At 40.8% G+C, this 25711-nt stretch overlaps 1 protein-coding gene across 6 annotated transcripts in view; it reads right to left on the reverse strand.

Moving 5' to 3' along the window:
- The window catches only part of LOC139420219 (histone-lysine N-methyltransferase 2C-like), a 229913-nt gene that overhangs the window by 114785 nt on the left and 89417 nt on the right, over positions 1 to 25711 (reverse strand). For all 6 annotated transcript variants that reach the window (XM_071170069.1, XM_071170068.1, XM_071170066.1 and 3 more), the window contains exons 7-9: positions 19134 to 19296; positions 14961 to 15132; positions 2027 to 2141 (exon numbers count right to left, since the gene is read on the reverse strand). In XM_071170069.1, coding sequence (XP_071026170.1) covers positions 2027 to 2141; positions 14961 to 15132; positions 19134 to 19296 — 450 coding nt within the window. The remainder of the gene's footprint in view (positions 1 to 2026; positions 2142 to 14960; positions 15133 to 19133; positions 19297 to 25711) is intronic.

Here is a 25711-nt window from a genome sequence, read left to right on the forward strand (position 1 = left end):
TGAAAATTGCCAAAGTTATCTCCCTCTATAAATCTGAGGATCCAAGATCTTTCACAAATTAAAATCGCCTATTATCTGTAGTATCATGTTTTTCTAAAATCCTAGAATAATTGGTGTATAAGAGAATGTTCAAACATTTAAAATGAACACTGTATTCTATGAGTACCAATATTGTAAAATCGACTCCACAGATATGGCTCTTTTGCAACTTGTGGATCAAATTTTTACAGCTCTTAACAAAGAATACAGTCTTGGCATATTTTTTGATTTATCCAACGCGTTTGACACAGTCAATCATGAAATATTACTTTCTAAATTGTATGAGATTATATATATCATTCTCTTCGCCTAGGATACCAATTTCCTTTTATCAAAATAATTTTGATTCACTAATTAATTAAGCTAACTCATGTATGGCCACATTTTCTGAATGATTCCAGATAATTTGTTAATCTTCAAAATGTTAAAACATTATTGTATTAAATAGTAAGTAAATAATAGATATATACAAATAAAAAGAGCCAGAATCTAAATTGGTTGGAAATGAAATGGAACAAGTCACATCCACTAAATTCCTCTGAGTTCTAATTAATGAAAAGTTATTCTGGAAAGATCATATTACATTTGTCTGCAGCAAAGTGATGAAATCTGTAGGTATCATCAGAAAGATTAGTGGTTTGGTTCATCAGGCTTGCTTCCTAACTCTATACTATAGCTTAATTTACCCATATCTGATTTACTGTAATAGTATCTGGGCCAGTACATATGCCTCATACCCACACAAAATTACTCATCATACAAAATAAATTTACAAGACTAGCTGCCACCAGTATCTCAGTATCTTGTATATTTATGACATTAATGTACGTCAATTATACACTTTCATCTAGAAATACTCATACCTCCCAGACAGTTTACCTTTCAATGGATTCTTCCATGTTCATTCTGACATCCATCTATATAACACACTGCAATAATCTTCACCCTCCCCACTGCCGCACCTCACAGTCAGTTCTCTATCAGATAAAGAGGTACCATACTCTGGAATTCTTATCTTCACATTGCCGAAAGCTCATCATCCCTCAATAACTTCAAGCGAAGAAAGGGGGTCAGCCTGATGAACCAAACTACCCAATAATCCCCTCTATGTAGCCAGACAGAAGCCACTCCTCAGTAAAAGGCACGACAACCCACTAGGAGTTTGCCTAAAGGACTCTCAGACCATGAGAAACAAGTTTCTCTGGTCTGATGAAACTAACATTGAACTCTTTGGCCTGAATGCCAAGCGTCACATCTGGAAGAAACCTGGCACCATCCCTACGATGAAGCATGGTGGTGGCAGCAGCATCATGCTGTGGGGATGTTTTTTAGCAGCAGGACCTGGAAGACTAGTCAGGATCGAGGGAAAGATGAATGGAGCACAGACCAGGGCAACAGGACAACGACCCTAGGAATACAGGAAAGACAACGCAAGAGTGTCTCTGAATGTCCTTGAGTGGCCGAGCCAGAGCCCGGACTTGAACCCGATCGAACATTTCTGGTGCGACCTGAAAATAGCTGTGCAGCGACACTCCCCATCCAACCTGACAGAGCTTGAGAGGATCTGCAGAGAAGAATGGGAGAAACTCTACAAATACAGATGTGCCAAGCTTGTACCGTCATACCCAAGAAGACACGAGGCTGTAATCGATGCCAAAGGTGCTTCAACGAAGTACTAAGAAAAGGGTCTGAATACTTATGTAAATGTAACACACTTGTAAAAAAATAAATAAAAAAAAAACATTTAAAAAACAGTTAACAGTTTTTACCCTGTCATTATGATGTATTGTGTGTAGCAAAAACAATTGAATCCATTTTAGAATAAGGCTGTAAAATAACAAAACGTGGATATAGTCAAGAGGTCTGAATACTTTCCGAATGCACTGCATTGAAGTGTCTTGAAAGGGAAAGATGCACATCCCTTACACGCTCTTGTCTCGGCCCGACGGTATTCCGTGTTGTGAAAGGTGTTTGGAGTGTTTCTTACCTTGCATCGCCAGCCATTGGTGGGGATGGATTCCATGGCAGGCTGGAGACAGAAGGTGTGATAGCCTTTGTCACACATGTCACACACCAGCATCTTGCTGTCCTCTCCCGGGTTCCTGAAAAACAGACACAGTAGAGGGAAAGATGACACACACACACACACACACCTAATAATATGATCTCAGTGTACAAGACATTAGGAACACCTTCCTAATATTGGGTTGCATCCCCCTTTGCCCTCAGAACAGCCTCAATTCATTTGGGCATGGACTCTACAAGATGTCGAAAGCATTCCGCAGGGATCCTGGCCCATGTTGACTCCAATGCTTCTCACAGTTGTGTCAAGTTGGCTGGATGTCCTTTGGGTGGTGGACCATTCTTGATACACAACTGTTGAGCGGGAAAAACCCAGCAGCGGTGCAATTCTTGCCACACTTAAACCAGTGCACCTGGCACCTACTACCATGCCCCTGTCAAAGGCACTTATGTCTTGTCCATTCACCCTCTGAATGGCACACATACACAATCCTTGTCTGAATTGTCTCAAGGCTTAAAAATCCTTCTTTAACTTCTTGGTGACTGGGGGACAGTATTGAGTAGCTTGGATGAATAAGGTGCCCAGAGTAAATTAGTATATTTGGATAGAAAACACTCTGAAGTTTCTAAAACTGTTTGAATGATGTATGAGAGTATAACAGAACTCATATGGCAGGTGAAAACCTGAGAAAAATCCAACCAGGAAGTGGGAAATCTGAGGTTTGTAGTTTTTCAACTCATTGCCATTCCAATATACAGTGTCTGTGGGGTAATTTTGCACTTCCTAAGGCTTCCACTAGATGTCAACAGTCTAAGAACCTTGTTTGATGCTTCTACTATGAAGGGGGCCCGAACGAGAGGGGATTGAGCCAGGTGTCTGGCAGATTGTGACACGCGGTCATGTGAAAGTTAGCTTGCATTCCATTTCTTTTCTACAGACAAAGGAATTCTCCAGTTGGAACATTATTGAAGATTTATGATAAAAACATCCTAAAGATTGATTCTATACTTCGTTTGACATGTTTCTATGACCTGTAATATAACTTTTTGGACTTTTCGTCCGACCTTTTGGCTGGACTAGCACGCGCATTTGGATTTGTTTACCAAACACCCTAACAAAAGGAGGTATTTGGACATAAATTATGAACTTTATTGAACAAATCAAACACTTATTGTGTGGAACTGGGATTCCTAGGAGTGCATTCTGATGAAGGTCATCAAAGGTAAGTGAATATTTATAATGCTATTTCTGACTAATGTTGACTCCACAACATGGCGGATATCTCTTTGGCTATTTTGGTCTCTGAGCGCCGTACTCAGATTATTGCATGGTATGCTTTTTCCGTAAAGTTTTTTTGGAATCTGACACAGTGGTTGCATTAAGGAGAGGTGGATCTAAAGTTCAATGTTTATTATGAGTATTTCTGTAAATTGATGTGGCTCTCTGCAAAATAACCCCATGTTTTGGAACTACTGAACATAACACACCAATGTAAAATGAGATTTTTGGATATAAATATGCACTTTATCGAACAAAACATACATGTATTGTGTAACATGAAGTCATGAGTGTCATCTGATGAAGATCATCAAAGGTTAGTGGCTGTGTTTTTCTGTGACTTGGTGGTGACCTAACAATCGTTTGTGGTGCTTTCGCTGTAAAGCCTTTTTGAAATCAGACGCTGTGGCTGGATTAACGAGAATTGTATCTTTAAAATGGCTGTTGGTGAGGTGGGACGCTACCGTCCCTAATATCCCAGAGAGGTTAACCTGTCTCCTCCCCTTCATCTATACTGATTGAAGTAGATTTAACAAATGACAATGTTTTGTATATTCAATGTATGAGACACTTATGGAGACACACAAAAAAGAGAAAAATGACACCCACCCACACACCTAATAAGCAACTAACACAAAAATCCGAGAAATTGGCAGTTTGTTTCCCGACCGTGTCGACAGACAACCTAACAAACCGTCAACTGTTGACTCTGGTCCTCCAGGGTCTCAGTGTCTATGGGCTCTTTACCAGTGACTCATTTCGAGTCTGGGACTTGGACAATCGACTACATTCATTTAACAATGAAGTATGAGGAAGAAAAGAAAGCCAGCCAGACAGTTGGGAGTTTGAATTTAGTTTGTCAATGGGGGAGGTTCACATAGTAGGTTATGTTTAATACAATATATTTTATCACACACCACATTGTGAACAATACCTTTTTTTTAAACAGTGTTTATAGGAATGATAAAATAACATTTCCTTCAACAGAATCAAATTTGCTAAGCTTCAAGATTCAAAATTTGTTCAGCCAATCAAACCTGCCATTAAACTGAACCCGCAATCGAGAACAGTCCCTCTACGGCGGATTTTGGTTGGATTAACAATGTTTGAAGAATAAATCAAGAGACCAGAGCGTAAGATTTATGGTGTACGCATGTGTGTGTGCAGTGTAGGGTTATGATATTAGGGAAGAGGCTAGAGCCCTGAGATCTATCAAATCCCAGCAGCCTGTATTTCAGCTGACGCAAATCCAACCTGAATGAAAACATCATCTGAGATTTACAACTGTGCAGTGGAGTCATTACTGCCCGCGCACACACATCCCTAGATCACTCCCCCCCCCTGCCAATTCCACAGTGCTCCATCTGGTAAAACTGCACTATACATTTCACTATGCTTTTCCCCCCTCTCTCTTCCTTCCCAGTTCCTTGGGAGGCTAAGCACCATGATGCAGGGATCCAAAATAAGGTGGGGTGGATGTGGGTGTGTATGTGTGCTTGCATTATGAGAGGATAGCAGGGGTATACGGTATGCCTCTTGCCCCTACAGACAGGCTTCACGGTGGGCATCTTGCCCCTACAGACAGGCTTCACAGTGGGCCTCTTGTCCCTACAGACAGGCTTCACGGTGGGCCTCTTGCCCCTACAGACAGGCTTCACGGTGGGCCTCTTGCCCCTACAGACAGGCTTCACGGTGGGCCTCTTGCCCCTACAGACAGGCTTCACGGTGGGCCTCTTGCCCCTACAGACAGGTTTCACGGTAGGCCTCCTGCCCCTACATACAGGCTTCACAGTAAGCCTCCTGCCCCTACATACAGGCTTTACAGTAGGCCTCCTGCCCCTACATACAGGCTTTACAGTAAGCCTCCTGCCCCTACATACAGGCTTTACAGTAAGCCTCCTGCCCCTACATACAGGCTTTACAGTAAGCCTCCTGCCCCTACATACAGGCTTTACAGTAGGCCTCCTGCCCCTACATACAGGCTTTACAGTAAGCCTCCTGCCCCTACATACAGGCTTTACAGTAAGCCTCCTGCCCCTACATACAGGCTTTACAGTAAGCCTCCTGCCCCTACATACAGGCTTTACAGTAGGCCTCCTGCCCCTACATACAGGCTTTACAGTAGGCCTCCTGCCCCTACATACAGGCTTTCAGTTCCCACAATCTCAGATGTCATCTCTTTCAACATTAAGAGCTTCTGTTAAATTCTGTCCATGATTGACAGGCTATGACACGCAAATGCTATGGAGATGAACCTGCATGTCTCACGTGGGATTCCATGTCAAATCAACAAGCACACCAGAGACTAGCGTGGTGATTATCACCCTACCAAAAACATGGCCTTGGTCCATGAAATTAACATTTTCATTTTTGACCATGCAGAGTTTAGGAAACTCTATAAAAATCATTAAAAGCCCAGCTTCAATGGAGACAACTTTAGGTCACGCTCTGTTGGTTTTTGATTACTTCATTTGCTGGCCCCTGGAGCATTTTGAATCGTAATATGTCTCTGCAAACATAGTCACCACCGTCTTTCATCTAATCTTTACTATATACACTGGCTTGAGAAAGTTTTTCTACACCTTGACATATTCCACATTTTGTTATAATTTACAAGTATTCACAACCGAGTCAATACATGTTATAATCAATCACCTTAGACAGTGATTACAACTGAGTCTTTCTGGGTATGGATTGTACAATATTTGCACATTATTATTTTAAACATTCTTTAAGCTCTGCTAAGTTGGTTGTTGTTCATTGCAAGACAGCCATTTTCAAGTCTTGCCATTTTAAGGCCAAAAATGCAATGTTGTCTTGGTAAGCTACTCCAGCATATTTTTGACCTTGTGTTTTAGTCTATTGTCTCTTAAAAGGTGATGTTGTCTCAAAGTGTCTGCTGAAAAGCAGACCGGAAAAAAGATTTTGCCTGTTCTTAGCTTCATTCCTTTTCTTTTTAAGCTAAAAAAAACAACAACTCTGCAGTCATTGCCGATGACAAGAATACCCATAACATGATGCAGCCACCACCATGCTTGAAAAATATTAAGAGTGTTACTCAGTGATGTGTTGTGTTTACCCAAAACATAACGCTTTGTATTCAGGAAATTAAGTAGATTTTTTTTGCCAAATGTTTTGCAGTATTACTAAAGTGCCTTATTGCAAACAGGATGCATATTTTAGAATACTTTTATTCTGTACAAGCTTCCTTTTCCCTGTCTTTTATGTTCGTATTTTGGAGAAACTACAATGTTGTTGATCCATCGTCACAGCCATTAAACTCTAACTGTTTACATACAGTTGAAGTCGGAAGTTTACATACACTTAGGTTGGAGTCATTAAAACTTGTTTTTGTACATGACACAAGGTATTTTTCCAACAATTGTTTACAGAGAGATTATTTCACTGTATCACAATTCAGGTGGGTCAGAAGTTTACATACGCTAAGTTGACAGTGCCTTTATACAGCTTGGAAAATTATAGAAAATGATGGCATGGCTTTAGAAGCTTCTGATAGGCTAATTGACATCATTTGAGTCAATTGGAGGTGTACCTGTGGATGTATTTCAAGGCCTACCTTCAAACTCAGTGCCTCTTTACTTGACATAATGGGAAAATCAAAAGAAATCAGCCAAGAGGTCAGAAAAAAATTTGAGACCTCCACAAGTCTGGTTCATCCTTGGGAGCAATTTCCAAATGCCTGAAGGTACCACGTTCATCTGTACAAACAATAGTACGCAGGTATAAACACCATGGGACCACGCAGCCGTCATACTGCTCAGGAAGGAGACGTGTTCTGTCTCCTAGAGATGAACGTACTTGTGCGAAAAGTGCAAATCAATCCCAGAACAACAGCAAAGGATCTTGTGAAGATGCTGGTAACTATTTCCAAAGTAAAATGAGTCCTATATCGACATAACCTGAAAGGCCGCTCAGCAAGGAAGAAGCCACTGCTCCAAAACCACCATTAAAAAAGCCAGACTACGGTTTGCAATTGCACATGGGGACAAAGTACTTGTGGAGAAATGTCGTCTGGTCTGATGAAACAAAAATAGAACTGTTTGGCCATAATGACCATCATTATGTTTGGAGGAAAAAGGCGGAAGTTTGCAAGCCGAAGAACACCATCCCAACCATGAAGCACAGGGGTGGCAGCATCATGTTGTGGGGGTGCTTTGCTGCAGGACGAACTGGTGCACTTCACAAAATAAATGACATCATGAGGGAGGAAAATTATGTGGCTATATTGAAGCAACATCAAGACATCAGTCAGGAAGTTAAAGCTTGGTCACAAATGGGTCTTCCAAATGGACAATGACCCCAAGCATACTTTCAAAGTTGTGGCAAAATGACTGAAAGGACAACACAGCCAAGGTATTGGAGTGGCCATCACAAAGCCCTGACCTCAAAATTTGTGGGCAGAACTGCTTGTGCAAGCAAGGAGGCCTACAAATCTGACTCAGTTACACCAGCCCTGTCAACTTATTGTGGGAAGCTTGTGGAAGGCTACCTGAAGCATTTGACCCAAGGTAAATTTAAAAGGCAATGCTACCAAATACTAATTGAGTATATGTAAACTTCTGACCTACTGGGAATGTGATGAAAGAAATAAAAGCTGAAAGACATAATTATTCTCTACTATTATTCTGATATAACTGAGTTTAATGCATTTGGCTAAGGTGTATGTAAACTTCCGACTTCAACTGTATACGTGCCCCGTTTCAGGAAACTAGGCGTATGTCATGGGTCACTAGTTCACAGGAGAGCCATTTGAAAGTACTTGTTTTTTTTAATCAAAATGGGTTTTTGGGCAGAAATGCCTTCTCGAACATCTGAACTTCCATGTGCCTTAATAAGAAACTTGTGTGCCATCTGTAAATACCAATGAAATTGTTAAATTACAAGCCAAGTTGGTTAAGATACAGAAAAAGACAGAAACCTCTTCTAGCAATGATTGGCTGAGATAATGAGTGAGCTGGACATGCCGAGAGATGAGTTTGGATCTATTTGAGCTGGTCAGAATGTGTCGGGTAATCCCGCCTAACGCGGCTTTATTTTTAAAGTTTTGCATATTAAAACTTAACAAAAGACGTCACTGCAACAACTGTTTCAGAGCACTCTGGTCTAAGTGTACCAGAGTGCAGAATAACTGAACGCTGAACACCGATTGAATATGGTCGGTGTCATTAAACATTGACAAAAAAGCTTAATTAAATTGTTTCCAGGAGCAGTTACAGTCACCAACGCTCTGGATAGCATGAAAACAGTTTATCCAGCTATGCTAGGGCGAGTAAAATGGTCAGAGATTGGGTGGTGGCTAAAGTTTAAATAATTCAAATAAATGTTAAATTATTTGTACCTGGAATTTGTCTTTCAGTTATCAGTAGGACACGCCTGACTCTCCTCCACCAGTCATACAAGGAAAATGGTCTAATGCCTCCCATCAAAAAGAGAGCTGGCCCAAGCAAGCACAGGTTACACCTGAAGCATGAGGACTTGCAGTGAGTGCTGAACTTCAACAACTACTCAGAGGATAATGCAATAGTATTACCAGGACACCACTGGTGGAAACTGCTGCCATCCCACGTGACAAAAACAGCAGTGTGGCGTCTCCGCAAGGATTCGATGACAACACTTGGTATGTAAAGCAAAAAAAAGTTTGGATTATTTAATTGAGCTCCCAACATGACTGGCACTACTTTTATTGACCACACATTGTTTCTGTATTTTGTTTAGTCAAGCTGTGTGTCATTTTAACTTCCAGTTTCCAAGATTATGTTTCTGTATGCAGTGCTGCTGCTCTGAACATTTGTAGGTAAGTGAAACTTACCTGACAATGATGCATTAAAAAATTATATTATGTTTAACATTGCATTTTCTTTTCATTAACTTATCTTAATGTACTTTTGTTGTTGGCAGGTGCACTATCCTTCTGACCCTATGCAGCCAGGTCCCATCTACTTTCTATCTCCTCGTAACTGCAGTGCCCAAAACAAGAACAAGTTTGTGCTCTGGTACTGTGCCTGGCGGACCATGCACAAGCTCCACCACAGTTTTGACCTTCACTTCCTGATCACAGGCCACACAAAGTTTGCCCCTGACTGATGTGTGGGCATCAACAAGCAGCGATTCAGAAAGAACAGAGTGAACACTTTGTCTGAGATTGCTGGTGTTGTGAAGGACAGCACTGTGACAGGGGTCAACATCCCACAGCTGTTTGGACTGGAGGATGGTACGGTGCTGGTGGAAAGCTATGGCTGGCAACAACACCTGACTCCATACTTCAGACTGCTGCCACAGTTCAAGCAGTACCAGCACTTCAGGTGAATATCATTTCATTGCATTGTATGAGGTTCTCCTTATCTAAACTTGGGAGGTGAATTGATGTTGTAGAATAATAGCGAAGACATCAAAACTATGAAATAACAAATGGAATCATGTAGTACCCAAAAAAAGTGTAAAACATCAAAATATATTTTACATTTCAGATTATTCATAGTAGTCACAATTTGCCTGGATGACAACTATACACACGCTTGGCATTCTCTCAACCAGCTTCGTGAGGAATGCTTTTCCTTTACGCCAGGGGTGTCAAAGTCAAATGGACGGAGGGCCAAATAAAAAAATCAGCTACAAGACGAGGGCCGGACTGTTCGAATGTTCATTGAAAAAATTTTAAATGACGCATATAGTCTAGTGAACCTAATTGAACCTACTGAAAACCTAACAAATATATTACAATATGATCAGATAAATAAAGCAATATTTTCTTATGGCTCTGTCAGTAATCTTTAATTTTCAACAGACACAAAAGACAAATTTCCTTTATATAAATATCCCCATAACATGAACATTAAATGAAAGAAACCGGTATTCAAGGCACCATCAGTAGACTATATTTTCTATTTTAGCAAAAGTGGGCTAAATTTACTTCATAGAAAAAACAATAATAGCAATTTTCTATCATCCACTCAACTGAAATATTTTTAAAATATAATTGGATTGAAATACAAAAAAATAAAGTGCAAAAATCTATTAATCAAAAACAACACTTTGTTTAAGGAGAAGTAACATGCAGTGAAAACAAATATTAAATTTTAACTTTTAAACTTGAACTGAGTAAAAACTCTAAATATGTGATTGCACAGTAATGTTCACTTGTTTGAGGTTGAGGGTGATACTTGGTGGTGTCCCATCTTTTCCACAAGTTCATCAATGTTCGGGGTAAGGCTCTGAGCTGAAGAAATCCTCAGAATTGAGTGGAGGTGTTCAGCAGTAAGTCGACTTCTGTGTGATGTTTTGTTCAGGTTCATCAAAGAAAACAGTTGTTCACACAGGTATGTGCTGCCAAACATAGACAACGTTTGAGCAGCCTGGATGCGCAGCTGGGGCATTGTGCCGGGGAGGAAACGGGCGAACTCCGCAGCACCCACTGCCGCATATTTTGCCCTCAGTGCATCATTGCATTGGAGGTCAATCAACTCCATTTGGAGGTTTGGTGGTGAGCTTTCCACGTCAACAGCAAATGGGTTACCGAGCAGTTCCAACCTGCTTTTTTGTGCTTCAAAGTCAGCAAATCGGCGTCGAAAGTCAGCGGCAAGCATACCTATTTTATCAGCCAACTGTGTGCTCGGGAACGCACTGGTAGAGAGCTTCTCTTTCATGGTCTGGCAGCTGGGAAAGTGGCTCAAATTTTCTTTCCGCATCTTTTACGCTGTGGTCAAACTTATCCCAAACCATCTCAATTGGGTTGAGGTCAGGTCAGGTGATTGTGGAGGCCAGGACATCTGATGCAGCACTCCATCACTTTCCTTGGTCAAACAGCCCTTACACAGCCTGGAGGGGTGTTTTGGGTCATTGTCCTGAGCCAGATTTATCATAGCGAGTGATGACAATGCGCAATGCCAAACGTTGGCTGGAGTGGTGTAAAGCTCACCGCAATTGGACACATGAGCAGTGGAAACGGGTTCTCTGGAGTGATGAAACACGCTTCACCATCTGGTAGTCCGACGGATGAATCTTGGTTTGGCGGATTCCAGGAGAACACTACCTGCCCCAATACATAGTGACAACTGTAAAGTTTGGTGGAGGAAGAATAATGGTCTGGGGCTGTTTTTAATGGTTCGGGCTAGGCCCCTTAGACCCAGTGAAGGGAAATCTTAACGCTACAGCAATGCCTAGTTAAATAAAAGGTTACATAAACATGTTTTTTTAAATACACACACTACCGTTCAAAAGTTTGGGGTCACTTAGAAATGTCATTTTTTTTAAAAGAAAAGCACTTTTTTTGTCCGTTAAAATAACATCAAATTGGTCAGAAACACAGAGTAGACATTGTTAATGTTGTAAATTATTATTGTAGCTGGAAGCAGCTGATTTTATATGGAATATCTACATAGGCCCATTATCAGCAACCATCACTCCTGTGTTCCAAAGGCACGTTGTGATAGCTCATCCCAGTTAATAATTGTAAAAGGCTAATTGATCATTAAAAAACCCTTTTGCAATTGTTAGCACAGCTGAAAACTGATGTCCTGATTAACCTTTTTGGGATAGGGGGCAGCATGTTCACTTTTGGATGAATAGTGTGCCCAGAGAACTGCCTCCTACTCTGTCCCAGATGCTAATATATACATATTATTATTAGTATTGGATAGAAAGCACTGAAGTTTCTAAAACTGTTTGAATGATGTCTGTGAGTATAACAGAACTCATATGGCAGGCGAAAACCTGAGAAAAATCCAACCAGGAAGTGGGAAATCTGAGGTTTGTAGTTTTTCAAAGCTTCACCTACCGAGTACACATTGAGATATGGATGAGGTTGCACCTCCTAGGGCTTCCACTAGATGTCAACCGTCTTTTGAAACTTGAATGAGGATTCTACTATAAAGTAGGGGCTCATGTGACCTGTTTGAGTCAGTGGTCTGGCAGAGAGCCTTGGTCTCATGACGCACGCTCCCGACAGAGTTACCTCTCGTTCCAGTGCCTTTCTGAAGACAAAGGAATTATCCGGTTGGAACATTATTGATGTTTTATGTTAACAATATCCTAGCGATTGATTCCATACATCGTTTGACATGTTTCTAAAGGACTGTAACGGAACTTTTCGAGTTTTTGTCTGGATGAAATGCTCGCGCCTCATGAAGATGGATTACTGGGCTGAACACGCTAACAACAAGTGGCTATTTGGACATAAATGATGGAACTTTATGGAACAAATCAGTCATTCATTGTCGAACTGGTATTCCTGGGAGTGCCTTCTGATGAAGATCATCAAAGGTAAGTGAATATTTATGATGTTGTTTCTAACTTTGTTGATTCCAAAATGGCGGCTATTCCTCTGGCTGTTTTGGGTTCTGAGCGCCGTTCTCAGATTATGCTTTTTCCGTAAAGTTTTAAAAAAAAATCTGACACAGCGGTTGCATTAAGGAGAAATCTTTAATTCTGTGAATAACACTAGTATCGTTTATCAATGTTTATTGATGGGATTGATTACAGGGAAACTCGTCAGTCTATTCTTGTTCTGAGAAATGAAGGCTATTCCATGCGAGAAATTTCCAAGAAACTGAAGATCTCATACAACGCTGTGAGCTACTCTCTTCACAGAACAGCGCAAACTGGCCCTAACCAGAATAGAAAGAGGAGTGGGAGGCCCCGGTGCACAACTGAGCAAGAAGAAAAGTACATTAGTGTCTCTAGTTTGAGAAACAGACGCCCCACAAGTCAACTAGCAGCTTCAGACGCTCAACTAGCAGCTTCATTAAATAGTACCCGCAAAACACCAGTCTCAAAGTCAACAGTGAAGAGGCGACTGCAGGTTGCTGACCTTCTGTCCTCTGTCCAGTGTCTGTGTTCTTTTGCCCATTTGAATATATTATTTTTATTGGCCAGTCTGAGATAAGGCTTTTTCTTTGCAACTCTAATCAATTTGATGTTTGATAAACACGGGGGATATTGGTACCGGTACCGAGTCGATGTGCGGTGGTACAGGTTAGTCGAGGTAATTGAGGTCGGAACAGTGGAACAGAACAAAAACATAAATAGAGGTTCTGTTCAGAACGAAACGATTGGAAAATAATTTGTTCCAAAACTTGCCTGCTAGCCATTACCCTGTCAAACACTGGTTGTACGACACTACTTAACCTCTCTAGGGTACGTGGGACACTAGCGTCCCATCTGGCCAACATCCAGTGAGATTGCAGATCGCCAAATTCAAATACAGAAATGCTCATTATGAAAACAAAACATATTTTACATAGGTTTAAAGATGAACTTCTTGTTAAACCAACCACAGTGTCATATTTATAAAATGCTTTTTGGCGAAAGCATACCTAGCCCAGAACATACCTAGCCCAGAACATAGCCCAGTTGACAAATTATTACAAACAGTTACCAGCCAAGCAGAAGCATTACAAAACTCAGAAATAGAGATCAAATTAATCCCTTACCTTTGATGATCTTCATATGGTGGCAATCAGAAGACATTAATTTACTCAATAAATGTTCCTTTTGTTCGATGAAGTCTCTTTATATCCAAAAACTTCCGTTTTGTTAGCGTGTTTTCTTCAGTAATCCACAGGCTCAAATGCAGTCAAAACAATCAGACAAAAAATCCAAATTGTATCCGTAAAGTTCATAGAAACATGTCAAACGATGTTTATATTCAATCCTCAGGTAGTTTTTTAGCCTAAATGATCTATAATATTTAAACCGGACAATAACGTCGTCAATATAAAAGGTAAACAACTACTGCACTTGCGCATGAAAAAGCTCTGCGACACTCGTTCAGACTGGCCTTACTTCCTCATTTATAAGAATACAAGCCTGAAACGATTTCTAAAGACTGTTGACATCTAGTGGAAGGCATAGGAACTGCAAATGGAGTCCTAAGTCAATAGATACTGTAATGGCATTGAATAGAAAACTACAAAACCAAAATAAAACTACTTCCTGATTGGATTTTTTCTCAGGTTTTCGCCCGCTAAATCAGTTCTGTTATACTCACAGACACTATTTTAACAGTTTTGGAAACTTTAGAGGGTTGTCTATCCAAATCTACCAGTTATATGCATATCATACCTTCTGGGCCCGAGTAGCAGGCAGTTTAATTTGGGCATGCTTTTCATTCAAAATTGCTGCCCCCTACCCTAGAGAAGTTAAGGTCTCGGGGGTGGGTGACCACACCACACGATGGCTACTAGCGCACACCGCCTACTAGCGCACACCGCCAACTAGCGCACACCGCCAACTAGCGCACACCGCCAACTAGCGGACACAGCCAACTAGCGCACACACCACAGCCAACTAGCGCACACACCACAGCCAACTAGCGCACACACCACAGCCAACTAGCGCACACACCACAGCCAACTAGCGCACACACCACAGCCAACTAGCGCACACACCACAGCCAACTAGCGCACACACCACAGCCAACTAGCGCACACACCACAGCCAACTAGCAAACACAGCCAACTAGCAAACACAGCCAACTAGCAAACACAGCCAACTCGTAAAACGGCTACTAATGCATACAGCTAACTAGCACAGTGGCTACTAGTGCATACAGTTAATTAACAAGCTCACATCTGGTAAGTTATGCTACAGAGTCGACCCTTACCTGCAGGTCAAACAGACTTTGCACTCGGGGCACTGCCAGCCGGCCCTCTTCAGGGGGGTAACACCCACGTCCAAACACGCCCCGTGGTAGTGCTGCCCACACGCGGTACAGAAGAGCTGGTCCTGCAGGTCCCCAGCACTGTCACACAACAAGCACTTCACCTCCTCTTTAGCTGTGGGTGAGGAGAAAAAAAATACTAAAAAGGGACAGTTCAGGAAAGGGACATAATATTAAAAAAGACAGTTCAGGGAGGCACTATATTAAAAAAGACAGTTCAGGGAGGCACTATATTAAAAAAGACAGTTCAGGGAGGCACTATATTAAAAAAGACAGTTCAGGGAGGCACTATATTAAAAGACAGTTCAGGGAGGCACTATATTAAAAGACAGTTCAGGGAGGCACTATATTAAAAGACAGTTCAGGGAGGCACTATATTAAAAGACAGTTCAGGGAGGCACTATATTAAAAGACAGTTCAGGGAGGCACTATATTAAAAGACAGTTCAGGGAGGCACTATATTAAAAGACAGTTCAGGGAGGCACTATATTAAAAGACAGTTCAGGGAGGCACTATATTAAGAAAGACAGTTCAGGGAGGCACTATATTAAAAGACAGTTCAGGGAGGCACTATATTAAAAGACAGTTCAGGGAGGCACTATATTAAAAGACAGTTCAGGGAGGCACTATATTAAAAGACAGTTCAGGGAGGCACTATATTAAAAGACAGTTCAGGGAGGCACTATATTAACCTCTTTGATCTCTAGGGGCGCTATTTCATTTTTGGATAAAAAACGTTCCCGTTTTAAGCGCGATATTTTGTCACGAAAAGATGCTCGACTATGCACATTCTTGACAGTTTTTGAAAGAAAACACTCTGAAGTTTCAGAATCTGCAAAGATATTGTCTGTAAGGGAGGCACAAGATGATATCAACCAGGAAATGAGCAGAATTTCTGAAGCTCTGTTTTCCATTGTCTCCTTATATGGCTGTGATTGCGCAAGGAATGAGCCTACACTTTCTGTCGTTCCCCCAAAGTGTTAGCAGCATTGTGACGTATTTGTAGGCATAAGAAAGACAGTTCAGGGAGGCACTATATTTGAGAGCAAGGAGAAAAGAAAGACAGTTCAGGGAGGCACTATATTATGGAGTTAATTTGGAAAAAAGACAGTTCAGGGAGGCACTATATTAAAAGAAAACATCAGAAGTTCTTCAAAGGTAAGTTATTTTATTTGAAGGCTTTACTTGTTTTTGTGATAGTTGCCTGCTAAATGCTAACGCTAATGCTAACCCTAATGCTAACGCTAAATGCTAGTTCACTGGGAGGCACTATATTAAAAGAAAGACAGTTCAGGGAGGCTCTATATTAAAAGACAGTTCAGGGAGGCACTATATTAACAAGGGAAATGTCTAAATCGTTCAACGTAATATTAATAACCTCCAGCACTATCCCAACTGGGACTGGGCGATATATCAAATTAATTAGAATTTATTTTTTAGCGCAATATTCCAAAGGAATGTATTGCAAGAATCAAAAGGGTGAGGTGTGGTTATTTTTTTATGAGCGTTTGTTTCATGTTTTCTTTTTGGTCTTGTCTGCTCCTTTTGCTGTAACTGTGCACCTTCCCATTTACACACACCAAGCTCCTCCCCCTGCCACAACAACAAAGACGAGAGATCACGTTTTCCTCTCTGACAAGCGGTTTCAACTCACTATTTGCAGAATCGGTCATATGGACACTGAAAGACATTGAGAATTTATTTTACTGTAAAGTTAAACTTTCTAACAATACCTATGTCTCCACTCCTCAAATGCTCCCAGAACAAACACTGAAACAGTTAGACCACGTACTGCTAGTAGCATGTTAGCCAAAGACTGCTATACTAGCGGTCTAGTCTATGTTTAATAAACGTGCTATAAGCATAAAACACAATTATATAAGGAATCTGCAACTTGTTCTCATTCTGAGAAATAAGGTAGGCCACTTGATTTCAACATCTGAACAAAGTGGACAGGCTAGCATGCTGTTCAAACAGTTGGAGACGGACAGAAGGGTGTGTTTAAAACCATTCAACTGGTCTAGCAAACAAATCCAAGTTGGCTAAACTTGAAATATAAAGATTAGCTGACTACTCAGTAGCATGTGGCCTTGTGCTTGAGAGATTGCCGATGAGGCCTGTGTCCTTGTTCTATAATTGTCTGCTACAAGAAGTTAGTCAGTATTAGTTCATGTGCATTATGCATGGTTCTGGGTAAATTTGTAACAAAAAGGGGATTTTCATAGACAGACTTGAAAGCCAGATCAGTGATTATTTTATTCGCCTAGGTATAATGCCAAAAGCCCTGAAATCTAATCTAATGATTATTGCTGACTGTTTGAAATGCAGTGTATATGATCTTTAAATTGTACAAAGCTTAATTAGATAAAACATTTTTATTTTTATTTTTAAATAGAGATATCGTAAATCGCCCATAAGGTTGAAAGAAATATATATTTTTAGGCCATATCGCCAAGCCCGAACTTCAACGTACAGTATGTGAAAATGCTGCGTTTATGTTTTGTAGTCAAAAAGGAAGTTACGTTGTTCCAATGGCATCATCTGGTGTGCATAATGTGATCTTAACCAATGAGTAGACAATGACTATTCATAATTGGTTGAAATCATGACACACATCAGATTATGCCATTGGGGAAAAAAATATTCAGTTTTGACACAAAACATAGAAACCTGTATACGATGATATTGGAGATGATAATATGAAGTTAAAAAAAGGTAAAGGAACATTTCACACAACAGATGGCCTGGGATGTGGACTTGTTTCAACATGGGACCACATGAGGTTTGAAAGCCTCTGACAAAAATGTATTTTGGAGTGACCTGCCATGGACCATTAGGTTAACATTAGGCTAAAGGCTGCAAAAATGTTTACATACATTTCATCCAATGAGAAAGTAACATTACTTTGAATTTAACACACTGCAAAAACATACAAAGGGTGACAAGACATGACCAAAACTATGTGGACACCAGCTCGTCGAACATCTCATTCCAAAATCATGGGCATTAATATGGAGTTGGTCCCCCCTTTGCTGCTTTAACATCATCCACTCTTCTGGGAAGGCTTTCCACAAGATGTTAGAACATTGCTGCTGGGACTTGCTTTCATTCAGCAATAAAAGCATTAGTGAGGTCGGGCACTGATGTTTGGCGACTAGGCCTGGCTCGCAGTCTGCGTTCCAATTCATACGAAAGGTCTTCGATGGGGTTGAGGTCAGTTCTCTGTGCAGGCCAGTCAATTTCTTCCACACCGATCTTGACAAACCATTTCTGTATGGGGACATTGCCATGATGAAACAGGAAAGGACCTCCCCCAAACTGTTGCCACAAAGTTGGAAGCACTGAATTGTCTAGAATGTCATTGTATGCTCTAGCGTAAATATTTCCCTTCACTGGAACTAAGGGGCCTTGGCCGAACCATGAAAAACAGCCCCAGACCATTATTCCTCCTCCACCAAACTGTACAGTTGGCACTATGCATTGGAGCAGGTAGCGTTCTCCTGGCATCCGCCAAACCCAGATTCATCCGTCGGACTGCCAGAACGCGTTTCCACTGCTTCAGTGTCCAATTGCGGCGAGCTTTAAATCACTCCAGCCGACAGTTGGCATTGCGCCTGGTGATCTTAGGCTTGTGTGCGGCTGCTCGGCCATGGAAACCCATTTCATGAAGCTCTCGACGAACAGTTATTGTGCTGACGTTGCTTCCAGAGGCAGCTTGGAACTCGGTAGTGAGTGTTGCAACCGGGTAGAGGATTTTTATGCGTTACGCACTTCAGCACTCGGCGGTCCCGTTCTGTGGGCTTGTGTGACCTACCACTTCGCAGCTGAGCCGTTGTTGCTTCTAGACGTTTCCACTTCAATAACATCACTTAGCTGACCAGTGCAAATATTGCAGGGCAGAATTTTGTATTATTAATACAACTGTCAGTAATGAATTGGCTGAAATAGCCAAATCTACTAATTTGAAGGGTTGTCCACATACTTTTGTATATATAGTGTACCTACGTGACACTCACTGACAATATAGCCTACACCAAGTCAAGGCTGTTTGTTTCACATCTATAGTGTAATCCAGTTGTCCTCATTCTCCCAGTGGAACACAGGATCTATACTCACATGTTTGTGAGGCCAGCTGGAGGTGGTCAGGGCAGAGGAGGGTGTGTCGGCGCAGGTCCTGGAATGTTCCGGCGGCGGCAGCGCAGGGGAAATGGTACGAGCGGCAGCAGCCCTCCTCACAGCACTTGATGGATGCCCCAAGGCGCTTACAGTATGCACAGCACTGCAAAACAGAGAGAGAGCGCATGAGACAGCGAAAGAGAGAAAGACAATGATTAAGAAAGCTAGTTCGAATACTTCGTTTTTCCTGATTCACTCAATAACGCCTATAAGAAAACAACCTGGTCATTTTCGGTGATTTGAAACCTTTTGAAAAGTTACAGATCGAAATGGAACAAGTCGAGCCTGACAATTGCCTTTCAAGGTGACAGGCAATCATATAATTTCTATACAATACATTTCAAATCGGAACGTTCTGAACAGACCCCTGGTTGAGCTGATCAGGTTTTCAGGCATCGTGATTGGAGGCTGGAACCATATGCTTCATCTTTACGGCCAATTAACCACTGGCTCTATATTTCAGTTTCAGCACTTACTACAAGCTTTACAAAAATGTCATACTAATTCACACGTTGACGACAATCGCTAGGTATTGACACATTTCAGCTCTAACCCCCCAGCCTAAAAAGCATTGGTGCTTTTACACAAAATCTCATTCTTTTTTGTCAGGCCTCACCAGTGAAATGAAGAAAATAAAAGCATATTGGATTCAAAACCCAGGTTCAAATTGAAGCCAACCTCTGTAACAGTAGAGAATTGCGATTATAGTAAAACAAAACAAAAATAGACTGCCTAAATGAGGTGCTCTGGTCAAGGCGAGCGAACCTGGCTCTAGCACCTGAATATACATTGACATTTCCGTGGCCAGAGAATGTGAGTTCTCCTTTGAATAATGAAAACTGTCAAGAGTTGAGAAAGAATGGGGCCTTCAAGTTAAACTGGTTTAAGTCAGCACGTATGTTGCTCACTTTCTCTCCTTCTCTTCTTTAGCTTTCTCTGCCTCTCCTTAGTTCTAGCAAACCCTTGTCAGGGGGGGAGGGGGGGGGGGTCAAATACAAAAACCTGCAAATACCCTTTAACATCAAGTGTTAGACAATTATCGCCCATGCGCCAGTGGCTTCCTGGGGGCATCATGGGAAGGACATCCTGTGGCATGTTGTCGTATGCGGGACCATGCCCGGCTCGGGACAACACAGACAATAACTTATTACCAAAGAAATATAACTATTAGTCTTATTATTCAAGTCAATGTTCTGTAATTCTATTGATATGCTTACTATACCCATCAAGTCCCTTGAGATGGCATAGGGAGTAATGAAGGAAAAATGTATCTCCTTCAAAATGACACCACCCTCTCTTCAAACCTTAATCCTCCGTTGTTTTGTTGAAAATAATAATCAAGCAAGACTGCTGTAATCGCATCACAGTGTGGTACATGGTTCTCTTTCATAATCTACGCTAAAGCAGAAATAAATAAAAAATTGTAACTGGAATGTTTCCATCGCGCCATACTGGCTTGAGCCCACTTCTCCCACAACGCCCCAAAGAGTAATAGTTGAGTCAAAATGATAGTCGCCCACCTCTACAAACCCTCCCTCCCTCTACAAATAGCCAAAATGGCTACCGTCCAAATGGACCAAACCAGAGAGGAGAAATGCAATGGATGGATATCTGGTCCTGTGCTACTTAGAATAGAACAACAAGTTGGACCGGCCTGGTATCACATAACTGTTGTTTCACCATTGTGCTAACCCAAACCGTACTGTGCTGGCTTGGAAATGTTCTTTTCACATTGTCCTTTCCAGGACGGTTCCAGCCACTTTGGTGGAAGCGTAACCAGGGAAGCAGAGTACAGCTTGGCTCAGTAGTATGAAGAGGGTAATTATAAAATAGCTTCTTCCAGTTAATGATAAGCATGCATCCATTAAGAAACTGACCGTAAAAAACATCTAAATCTAAGTGATTGATGAGGAATTCAAAAACTGCACAAAGGGAATGGCAAATAAGTCTGGCTGCACAAATGATTGGCAAACATACTGTAATTGACAATTACTTTTTCATTGGCAAGATTAGCAAACTTAGGCATGACATGCCAACAAACTCTGAACCTTCCAATCCATGCACTAATGAAAAATTATGAAAGACAAGCATTGTCATTTCTAGTGTGGAAGGGGTGTAAAAAATGATTGTTGTCTATCAATAATGACAACACCTGGTACTGACAACTTGGATGCAAAATGACTGAAGATGGTAGTGATCTACACTGAGAAACACCTTTATAATATTGACTTCAGAACAGCCTCAGCCTTCGTTCCACTAAGCGAACATATGGAATTGTTTAAAGATAGTCAAACCAAGGATCATTCAGCCATTTGATTTAGAATTTTAAGATCACTTATGGTATCAAAAAAAAAAGTTACAAATATTTGATGACCATTGAATATGTCATTAATGCTATTAGCCCATAGAAACACATAGAAACACATTGAATAACAGATTCCTGACATGGTACAGATGTTACCCGCACAAAAATCTAAAGGAAGTTCGTTCTGATGTGTCCGTCCTATATCTGAGAGATATAAGAAAGACCAGGAAACTATTTATATACTGTATTATTTTAGTTTTACAGGTATTGAACCGCTTATTTTAGCAATCTCCATATATACTTCCATTCATTTTTTAAACTGGTACTGGGGACTTTCAGACGAGTCTCTTTTCAGCTTCTATCTCAAGGCCATTAGACTGTTAAACAACCACCACTAGCTTATAAGAGGCTGCTGCCTATAGGCATAGACTAGAAATCACTGGCCACTTTAAGGAATGGAACACTAGTCACTTTAAAAATGTTTACATATTTGGCATTACTCATCTCATATGTATATACTGTATTCTATACTATTCTACTGTATCCTAGTCACTTAATGTTTACATATTTGGCATTACTCATCTCATATGTATATACTGTATTCTATACTATTCTACTGTATCCTAGTCACTTAATATTTACATATTTGGCATTACTCATCTCATATGTATATACTGTATTCTATACTATTCTAGGGTATCTTAGTCACTTAATATTTACATATTTGGCATTATTCATCTCATATGTATATAATATATTATATACTAGTCTAGGGTATCTCATATGTATATACTGTATTCTATACTATTCTACGGTATCTTAGTCCATTCCGCTCTGACATCACTCGTCCATATATGTATATATTCTTTATTCATTCCTACTTAGATTTGTGTGTATTGGGTTTATGTTGTGTCATTTGTTAAATATTACTGCACTGTCGGAGCTAGAAGCACAAGCATTTCACTACACCCGCAATAACATCTGCTAATCACGTGTATGTGACCAATAAACTTTGATTTGAATCTTGTGGGCATCCTAGAGGAAAACAACTGACATGTACGTGAGAGAATCACCTTTCCACAGAGATGTGTAGCCCAAACTGTTCGGATGATACAGACAGAAGTTGGCAGAAGAGGCTGCTATGACATCAGATGATTCCTGTGATGCTGTTCTTTCTACAGAGGGGTCATAGTCGTTTGTAGACCAAAGCATTCGGACGGTACAGACGTTTTGGTGAGCAGACTGATTTTCAGGATGCCTCATGGTCTGACGAACACTGCAGATACCTCTAGCTTAAACAGATGGATTTTGATGGGGATTTCTTCATGATAATTATATTTCCGCGGGGCCACGGAAATTGTAGGAGGGTTAGCCTGTCTCCTCCCCTTCATCGACACTGATTGAATTTAACAAGTGACTTTAAGCTCGCTTAACGGGGAGTCAAATCAAACTTTGTCACATGTGCCAAAAACAAATAGTGTAGACCTTACCGTGAAATGCTTACTTTACAAGCCCTTAACCAACAGTGCAGTTCAAGAAGAGTTAAAAGATTGACCAAATAGACTAAAGTAAAAAATAATAAAAAGTAACACAATAAGAATAACGAGGCTATATACAGGGGGTACCGGTACAGAGTACCGGTACAAGTTAGTCAGGGTACAAGTTAGTTGAGGTAATTTGTACAAGTAGGTAGGGGTGAAGTAATTATGCATAGTCAATAAACAACGAGTAGCAACAGTGTACAAAAGGAAGGGGGGGAGGGTCAATGTAAATAGTCCGGTGGCAAATGTATTAATTGTTCAGCAGTGTTAAGGCTTGGGATAGAAGCTGTTGAGAAGCCTTTTGGTCCTAGACTTGGCGCTGAAAGCAATTGATAATAAAGAGGTACTGGGAGCTGTTCTGTTAGACTTCAGTGCAAGGTTTTGACATTATCGATCATAGTCTGCTGTTGAAAAAACGTGTTTTATGGCTTTACATCCTTTGTCATATTGTTGGTCGATAGTTACCCACCTATCATAAAAAAGAGGGTATTCTTTATTAATGTAAGCCTCTCTAACACAAAGTAAACCTCAAGGTAGCTGTCTTGGCCTCTTACATTCTCTTATTTTTTACTAATGACCTACCTACCACTAACCTTGAGTAAAGCATGTGTGTCTATGTACGCTGATAACATTAGATACCACAGCCAGTGAAGCTACTGCAACACTTAAAGAGCTGCAGTCAGTTTTAGAATGGGTGGATAGTAATAAGCTCATCTTAAATATATCAAAAAACATAAACCATTGTATTATTTGGGACAAATCATTTGCTAACTCTAAACATTATCTAAATCTTGAAATAAATAATGTGGCAATTTAACAATTGGAGGAGACTACACTGCTTGTCTAACCCTAGATTGTAAACTGACATTTCAGCTAGCGACTGGAACGAGCTGCAACAAACACTCAAACTGGACAGTTTTATCTCAATCTCTTCATTCAAAGACTCGATCATGGACACTCTTACTGACAGTTGTGGTTGCTTTGTGTGATGTATTGTTGTCTCCACCGTCTTGCCCTTTGTGCTGTTGTCTGTGCCCAATAATGTTTGTACCATGTTTTGTGCAGCTACCACGTTGTGTTACTACCATGTTGTTGTTATGTTGCTACCATGCTATGTTGTCGTCTCAGGTCTCTCTTTATGTAGTGTTGTCTCTCTTGTCATGACGTGTGTTTTGTTCTATATTTATATTTGATTAATTTTTTATCCCAGCAGGAGGCCTTTTGCCTTTTGGTAGGCCGTCATTGTAAATAAGAATGTGTTCTTAACTGACTTTTGGTAGGCCGTCATTGTAAATAAGAATGTGTTCTTAACTGACTTTTGGTAGGCCGTCATTGTAAATAAGAATTTGTTCTTAACTGACTTGCCAAGTTAAATAAAGGTTAAATAAAAATACAAAATTCAACAGTAGCTAAGATGGAGACATCACAATCAACCAAACAAGTCCAACAGGCCCTAGTTTATCACACCTGGACTACTGCTCAGTTGTGCCACCAAGGACGCAGGCAAATTACAGTTCAACCAGAACTCAAATGTACATGGAAGGCTAATATCAATCTCTCCTGACTCAAAGTCATCACTACTCTACCTGCATCACTACTCTTCTTTGTGAGAGGCATTGACATGTTTACAGCACTGAATTGGCTGTTCAAACAGCAAACACACAGCTCAGAAACTCATACTCTATAAGACATGCCACCATGGGTCTCTTCACAGTCCAGAACAGACTCTGGGAAAAACACAGTACTACATAGAGCCATGACTACATGGAACTCTTTCACATCAAGTAACTAAATTGAGCACGGCACAACACGGACTGTGAAGAGGCACGCATACGCACACACACACACTAACACAAGCACTCCACACACAAACTGTAATAACATTGAAATATTGTAAGATATTTTATAGTGAAAATGTGTAGTAATAGAGCAATGTACATATGTATAATGCACAATGTCTAGTTTGATGTACCGTTTTATTTATGTAGGCCTTTGATTTACGACAAGGTATTGTTTTATTCCTGTTTGGACCACAGGAAGAGCAGCTAATGGGGATCCTTAATAAATACTAGTGACACAACACCATACTCAAGTACAACTTAGAAACCTGTTGATTTAACATTTTAAATATCTAGCAAAATGACAACATATCCAACTACCTAATAGTATAACCTAACACGCTGCTATAGTGAGTTCACAAAAACCTGCCCGTAGTCGTGTTGGACCTGTCGGCAGACATATCAATGAGTCAGTCGGGCATACAGTAATCCTTCCTCTCGAAAGCTGGCACTTCAACAGGAGATAAGGCGATGGCATCTTAAAAATCAGGGCTACATTGTAAGGGTCTGAAAGATTATCCTGATGTCCTAATGCCAGGGTTTCTTCATGGCTCACTGCCAAACGCTGTCAACTCACACTGGAGGGGCAGAATACCACTGGTGGAAAGGGAGGGAGGGAACTGCCTGGGCAACCAACACACAGCCTGCCGGCCGAAAAACAATGGTGTTTCTGTAGTGCTATTAGCACAAGCTCACACAGACACACACAATGTATAGTTAGATACACACTCATCCATAAGGTACACAGTGCCTTTAGAAAGTATTCATACCCCTTGATGTTTTTCTCTCACCCATCTACACACAATACCCCATAATGACAAAATACACAAATAT

Source organism: Oncorhynchus clarkii, chromosome 11 (genome assembly GCF_045791955.1).
Source record: "Oncorhynchus clarkii lewisi isolate Uvic-CL-2024 chromosome 11, UVic_Ocla_1.0, whole genome shotgun sequence".
Lineage (NCBI taxonomy): Eukaryota > Metazoa > Chordata > Actinopteri > Salmoniformes > Salmonidae > Oncorhynchus > Oncorhynchus clarkii.